This window comes from Pelophylax lessonae (assembly GCF_965119305.1).
Source record: "Pelophylax lessonae genome assembly, chromosome: 12".
NCBI lineage: Eukaryota > Metazoa > Chordata > Amphibia > Anura > Ranidae > Pelophylax > Pelophylax lessonae.
In genome coordinates this window covers 88207426-88215394 of record NC_138779.1, presented here as the reverse complement: position 1 = coordinate 88215394, position 7969 = coordinate 88207426, and the positions used below count along the sequence as shown (strand labels likewise).

Genomic DNA, 7969 nt, shown 5'->3' with positions numbered 1-7969 from the left:
CAAAGTCACGCAATTTTTTACAGCGTTTTTTGCCGCAAAGCAATGCCTATTACATTTTTCTGTTTGCACCCCCCCCCCCCCCCCCAAAAAAAAAATTTGAGCACCAGCCGCCACTGCTAATAAGTCAGCTTAGTGCTGTATACGCTTGTCCTTTGTTTTGACCTGTTGCTTTGGTTTGTGAACCCGTACTGTGCCTATCCAGATGAAGGCTCCTGGTTAAAGCTGAACTCTATCCCGATATAAAAGACACAAATGAATGCAACCTGTAATCATTAACACAGCCTTAAATTGATTTTTTTAAATTCCAGCAGCACCTGAATTTGACCTGGTATCATGCTTTTGCAGTCCCTTTACAGTAAAGCTGGAGTGTGACAGGAAGAAGCAGCACAGGGAGCTAATCAGTTCATGTGCCTCCAAGAAGCATGCTGATAGCAGGAGAAAGCAGAGTGACAGAGAGATGAGCCTATCACTGCGCTGCTTCTTCTGTTACTGTCTGGCAAGTGTGTAACTAAATCCAGGGTCCCCACATTTTAAAAATGTTACCGAAGCTATCCTACATAGTTGCAGACAATTCCTCCATTCACCTAAGAGATTGCATTTCAACTAGCCATTCATATGTAGAAGGAACTGTAAGGCATTTCCAATGTCTTAGGATGACTGATCAAGCAGCTATCAAGAAGAACCTTAGCAGGTCCCCTTTAGGATAATGATATGGAACCGGGTATCACTGAAAGAAGGGCGATTTGTGAAGAACGAGTCATTTTGGTAGCTATCATTGGTCATATATATTGAAAATGAGAGTCCAAAGCAGCAAAGGATTATCAGAGATCGTCTTTAATTCTTCTTTCTTCAGTTTTGGGGCATGGGACAATTTAATTTCCTCTGTAGATGTGTCCTGTGTTATTATAGGCATATTACGCAGTTTCACCGCTGATGTCCCTGATTTCTCAGGCAGTAATATTAAACACAGTGTTTTTCTGTCTTTACCTACTAATTTTCAATGCAGCTGCAGGGTGTCATTATAATTATTGGAAGGAGGGATATATATCAAGGGACGGTATGTAAGGGACACACAGGCAGCAGGGTATCAGTTCCTGAGACCAGCACAGAGAACCCAAGATGGCCAGGTGTCTTATTCTAGGACTGGCAGTGACATGCAGTAAGCATACAATTTCCTTTTTATTTTATCTATTGCACTGTTTACCAAAAATTGCTTTGTGGCACATTGGGAGAAGTCAGTTTGGTCATTCTTTTTCTGTTTTTGACAATTGGTTAAAGGCTTCTATGCATATACCACCCAATTATTAGAGGCTTCTATGCATATACCACCCGATTATTAGAGGCTTCTATGCATATACCACCCGATTATTAGAGGCTTCTATGCGTATACCACCCGATTATTAGAGGCTTCTATGCATATACCACCTGATTATTAGAGGCTTCTATGCGTATACCACCCGATTATTAGAGGCTTCTATGCATATACCACCTGATTATTAGAGGCTTCTATGCATATACCACCCGATTATTAGAGGCTTCTATGCATGTACCACCCGATTATTAGAGGCTTCTATGCATATACCACCCGATTATTAGAGGCTTCTATGCGTATACCACCAGATTATTAGAGGCTTCTATGCATATACCACCAGATTATTAGAGGCTTCTATGCATATACCACCCGATTATTCGAGGCTTCTATGCGTATACCACCAGATTATTAGAGGCTTCTATGCGTATACCACCCGATTATTAGAGGCTTCTATGCGTATACCACCAGATTATTAGAGGCTTCTATGCATATACCACCCGATTATTAGAGGCTTCTATGCATATACCACCCGATTATTAGAGGCTTCTATGCGTATACCACCAGATTATTAGAGGCTTCTATGCATATAAGATATTCAAATTTTTACATTGCTGAAATGGAAACAAAATTACTCTGAGAACCATCAGAAATTAAGTACGCTCCATCAGAATTAGTTCCATCAGAAATAAAGACAGTTGTCAATTCTGGTATCATGCTATGTATGTGCATGTTTGGTTCTCTATCAGAAATCTCATCTTGTCTTGCAGTCATTGCCCTGGTCACCAGCACCCCAGCACAATTTGATGAAATGATTAAAGTGACCACCATCGTTTATGGCCTAGCTAACTTCTCAGATTATGGCTGCCACTGTGGAGCCAACTCCGGAGGAAGACCTGTGGATGACATTGACTGGTAATTCTCATATATTTGTGAATCAATTCATCTTTTTAGAGCCTGTTTGTAAAGACTGAAAACAGAAAGTTCTCTAGAGAATATGGTCACAAAGTGGCCAACCAGATTCCTTGTTTCATTTGACCAGTAAATAAAATATAAAACCTAATTGGTTATTATTGGTAAATTCGACACTTTCGTGGAGCATTTTTGTTTTCTCCACCCAATTTTCATGAATAGGTTCCCCAAGATATGTACTGTACAATGTATTGTGTTTATCTGTATACAATGTTTCTTAAGCCAGATAATTTTTAAAGGGTCATTCCACCAAATAAGATTTTTTAGCTGAAAACAGAGCGAGGTTAGCTGGATCAGTGCTTGGCTTCCTTTCTTTAATACCCCAGCAGAATTCTCCTGGCTATGATCCTTGGCTTTATTCCTGTCCACCTTGAAGTTCTGAGTGATCCCATCCCCCTTTGTCTGCTCCAGCTCCTCCTGTTACAATTTTTCTAGTATAAAATGAAAAGTCCAACAGGTAGAGGGCAACTCATAAATAATGGGTACAGCAGGTGTGCAGACCTGGGAATCCAAGTGCAGAGCTTTACCGATGGCTGATAATCAAATTATATTTGGCTACATTATAATGTTTGCATTTATATGTTGCTAAGCAAAGAAAGCTGCAAAAGGACAGAAGACAAATTGGGCATTCAATCTCATAAATAATGGACTAAATAAATTAGATGTAGATGACTGTAAACATCATAATAGTGATCAACAACGCAAATGGTCTATTTCAATGCATTTCTATCATTTTAATACATGTAGGCCCTGCAAATCATCATCAGCTTACTTCTGTGATTATATAATCATAAACTAACATGGCCACATTACTTGGAGTTACTTTGATCTAAGTCAATGAACTTTAACAAGTGTTTTGCCAATTGATACCTACTGCACACAAATTATTTTACTGGCACCTCTGTACCAAAGTGATTTAGTAAGTCAAGTGGGCATTTTGATACGCTTAGCTGCTCTGATAGACAATTACACTGACCTTTCTGGACCCGTATTAGCTCAGCGTAGATGTAAAAAGTGATCACTTTCACAATCTATCTAACAAACATCTACTTTTCAGGTGCTGCCATGAACAGGCCTGCTGCCACAATGAGGCTGAAATGAGAGGATGCAACCCTGTGACTCAGACATACCGCTTCTATCCCGAAGAAGAACAGAAGGTTAAATGCAGTAAGTGTCCCAGAAGATACAACAATTTCTACCACTTTTAACTTTTGATTACAAGATTAAAGTAAACTCAGGCAACCTAATTTGGTTTATATATTTATGAATAATATACAGCAATCCTTATATTCATAGATGATATTCATTTACCCCAGCTATAAAAGAAAGGCCTTGATTTCTTAAATAGAAATAAAATATGACTGTGCTCAAATCCAAATAGCTTTACACAGATGTTTTGGCATATGTTTCTGTCCCATGGAAAGCACCCCCTGAATTAAGGAGCCAATTCATTATATGGAGCTTCATGGAAGCGTCCAGGGATCGGGGTGCCATAGTTGCCTGATGATTTTTACAGCCTTTTGGCTGGGGTCACACTGTGGTAGGGGGCCATGTGGTGTGCGATTCAGCGCATCACAGGGGTCCCTTTTTTTTTTTTACAAATTTTATTTGAAGAGTACAAAATGCACACTTTATTCACGGTACTGTACAATAGTGCAATGCACTGCTGTAAAGTGCCATGTGATTCTGTTATGTTAGAAAAAAAAATCTGAAAATGTTAATTTTGCCTAATTAGTACCCTAAAAATTCTACTATTTTCTGAAATTCACCCTCAAAATAGCAGGGCACTTCCTGGTATGTTAATGTTCCTAGGCATAGGCGTGCGCACAGGGTGTGCCAGGTGTGCCTGGGCACACCCTAATCACCCCTTGTGGTCCAGATTCCCCTAGTTTAGACCCCTGATATTTCACCAAAGCTCCCTAACTGGGCTAACAAAAAAAATTGTAAAAAAGAATAAGAAATAACAAAAAAACTATAGACACCGATCTCTAACCTACTGACACCATCAGTATATACACATGGATATGTGTTTGAGCTTTGGGGTGCACAACCTAATGCAATAGGCTGTGCACACCTATGTTCCTAGGCACTCCTGTGCCCACACCCTCACAGCTGAATATCGGCAGTGTAAGACCTCAGGCACTGATGCCTCTGACTGCTGGTATTTAGTGATTCCAGTGATTTGATTCACTGTTATCCTTGCTGGAGGCTCTGACATGAGAAAGCAAAGCCCTGCCTCCACCATCATGTAGATATACAGTGCAGAACAAGGCATGGTATTTAGGTCAGTAATTGGGAAATAAATCACAGGTACTGATGAACAGTCCATTGTCCTCTGCCTGCCTTTTTTGGACACAATTTCATTAAAGATGCATTCCGGGCATGGTATATTTTTACATAGCTACATTGGTCCAGCTTTGGCCAATGTTACTATGTATATACTATAACTGACCAACCTCCCTGGAAGGTGGAAATCAATACTTTATTGATCTCCACTTGCTTCTGGGACCTGTGCTGAGTGGCTGGCCTGATGCATTGTGACAGCGTGACATCACTGACCCACCTCTCTACCTTGTTCAATCAAAGCATGGTGCCCCTGCTGATCGGCCAACCTCCTGAGTTCAGTAAGAAGGAGTGAAGTTACTCAGCGCGGAACTTGGAAGCAAGTGGAGATCACTAGGGTAGTGTTGCTTACTTTAGTGATTTCCAACTTCCAGCTGCATATACTTGGTATGGTATATATACATAGTTACACTGGTCCAAGCTCAAAAGATCAATCAATAGAACTATTAAAAAATATTTATATTCGGAATTCTTCTTTAAATTGGTTCTAAAGCTTTAAAGGGGAGTTCCACCCGTTTTATTTGAAGGTCTAATTACTCTCATGCCCATTCTGAATGCTGTAATAAATGGCAATAATTTTTTTTATTTGTACATACTTTTTAAAATGTTTCTTCTGCAGCACTTTTGGCTGCGTCCCCCTTGGCAATTACGTCACTAGGTGATTTGCAAGGGCTCCTGGGATAGTAGCGTCATGTATCCCAGAAGTCCTTGCGAATCGCCTAGTGATGAAATCTCGCATTATTTCCAGACCGGAAATGACGCGAACAGGAGGATTGGGATGTCATGATTCACAGGTTGCTATAGCAATGGAACGGGAACTTCCACTGACACCGCCATTGTTATGACAATCTGTCGGGAAGAGAGAGAGCCGTTCAGTGGGCAGGCGTGAGATCGGGAGGTCCATGCTGGGTAGCCAACTGCACCAAGTCCCAGAAATCAAGAGAAGAGGGCTTCAGATGCCCCCAGATGACATAGAACCTGCCTGCTTCCGAGATCTGGTTAGTCATCAAATATTTTTACACAAACTACAGGGACTACACATAAGACATGTTCTAAATGTTGGTAGTGCGCATGACATGTTGGGTTTCTATATACTTTATTTTTCACATTATAGAAAAAATTGTGCTAACTTTACTGTTTTCTGATTTTTTAATTAAAAAAAGTGTATTTCTTCCAAACAAAATTGCGTTTGTAAGACTGCCGCAAATACGGTATGACAAAGTATTGCAATGATCTCCATTTTTTTTTCTCTAGGGTCTCTGCTAAAAAAAAAAATATATATATATATATATATATATATATATATATATATATATAATGTTTGGGGGTTCTAAATAAATTTGTAGCAAAAAAAAAAAAATGATTTTATGTTGTAAACAACAGGTGTCAGAAATAGGCCTGGTCCTTAAGTGGTTAAAAAAAAAGCATTTGGGGACTGGAACTCTGCATTAAGTTTTTTCTTACCTTAATGAATTCCCTGCATTAGGGAAAAAACCTTCTGAGCCCCATTTTGATCCAGCGTTCTGCATGAGAGCAATGGCTCTCTTCCTCCTCACAGGGCTGATTGACAGAAGTGGGAACCATTTGCTCTTGCTGCTGTCAATCAAATCCTTTGATGAGGGACTGTAGAGGGGAGTAAAACCCTGCTGTCTGTGTCACAGACAGCGGGGCTCAGGAGCAACCCAGCACAAGTATTGGTCTAGCAAGGGCCTTGCTGGGTGGGGGGGGGGGTATTTGGAAAGCAGGAGAAGCCAGGAGCACCAGTGGGGGACCTCAGAGGAGGAGGATTGGCACTGCTCTGTGTAAAACCATTGCACAGAGCAGGTAAATATGACATGTTTGTTCCTGTTTAGGTTCCTGTTTAACTGTGGTGTAGTCAAGGTGCTGTCTGAATCTCAAGATTATCTGAACAGAATTACAAATCAGCTTGGTAGATGAACCAGTTCCTATATACAGTATGTGTTTCAGCTGTGTATTTAGCCTTTTGCCTGGAGTCCAGTGGGACTGCTTCACTGACACCATAACTGGTTACTGGTTGTAAGTTGTGTCTTCTGTAAACGGTTTCACCACAATGTGTTTAGCAGGTAATGTTGGTTATTATGTGACACTTCTATATTTCTGTCCCCAGTGAAAGCTCGTGATCGCTGTGAGAAGATGGTCTGTGAGTGCGATGAAAAGGCTGCCAATTGTTTCCGGAAAGAGCTGGAAAATTACAATGTATATTTCCGAAACTTCTCAGCCCTTGGAGTGTGCAGAGGGCCAAGGCCTTTCTGTTAGGGAAAACACCACATATGTCCTGATTGTAGAAATGAGGACATATTGCTTGCTTAGTAGATTTAGCTATTGTGTTAATCCAGAGAGCAGAAAGGAAACAAAATTGAATATTCCCTCCATGGGCTTTATGTTTTATCAGGTTGCAAAGGGCAGTCAGCTATGATGTACCCTTTATCAACTGTCACTCATTGCTGATCACATGCCAAATTCTTATTATTATGATGACTCTGGAACATGATGATGCTCACTTGGGTTCTCTTATACTGACCGAACACCATACCTTAAAACCCATCAGACATCATCTTTCAAAAGTAGAGCGTAGTGTTGCAAAAAATAAAGAGAACTCTTATTGGTTACTGCTCTTACATATAGAAATGAAGGCATATATTGATACAGACTCTTATGCATCTAGGTCAGCAAAAGCAGCCTGCATTCTTGAAACATGGTTATCATTCCATCAACTATGGCTCAATAGTGTGTGTGTTGTGGTTTTTCCTCACAGCAGTTGTGATAGATTAGGCTCCATCACTGGTTTATATTATATAGTCAGTCTAACTAAACGCTCAGTTTAATCCATCTCAAGACATTCCAGGTGCATCAAAAGAAAAGGTGTTCAAAAATCTTTTCTTTAGAAAGTTGCCACAACCCAAGTTGAAAAGTATGCCCCTCACCAGCAGACTGCAGAAAAGACCCTTGCTCTGTGTGTGGAAGCAGTGGTCTCTCTGTAGAGGTCTTATATGCCCCTTCTGAGTGAGAGCTAGAGCTCTCCAATCAGCAGGGAGCATGAGCTGTTTTGCTTGCAGATTTTTCTGACACAGCAGTGGGCATGTTAGACCTCTGCGGGGAGAGGCCACTGCTTCCATACTTAGAGCAGATGTCCTTCTAAGCAGCATGCTGATAGGGGGTCAGGCTTTTCTACTGTGATGTGAGTTGTGTTGGGCACCAATGGTTATGTGACTACAGGCTTCAGTGATGGGAACCAATGCTTATGTGACTACAGGCTTCAGTGATGGGCACCAATGGTTATGTGACTACAGGCTTCAGTGATGGGCACCAATGGTTATGTGACTA

The 7969-nt window shown here is 40.8% G+C and overlaps 1 protein-coding gene across 1 annotated transcript; it reads left to right on the top strand.

The window, feature by feature from the left end:
- Positions 1–1027: 1027 nt before the first annotated feature.
- On the top strand, positions 1028–7248 carry LOC309567954 (phospholipase A2 homolog otoconin-22). The gene is made up of 4 exons (XM_082273505.1): positions 1028–1159; positions 2080–2224; positions 3339–3448; positions 6753–7248. The coding sequence occupies exons 1-4, from the start codon at positions 1120–1122 to the stop codon at positions 6899–6901; spliced, it is 444 nt and encodes a 147-aa protein (XP_082129631.1). The 5' UTR covers positions 1028–1119; the 3' UTR covers positions 6902–7248.
- The last annotated feature ends 721 nt before the right edge of the window (positions 7249–7969 follow it).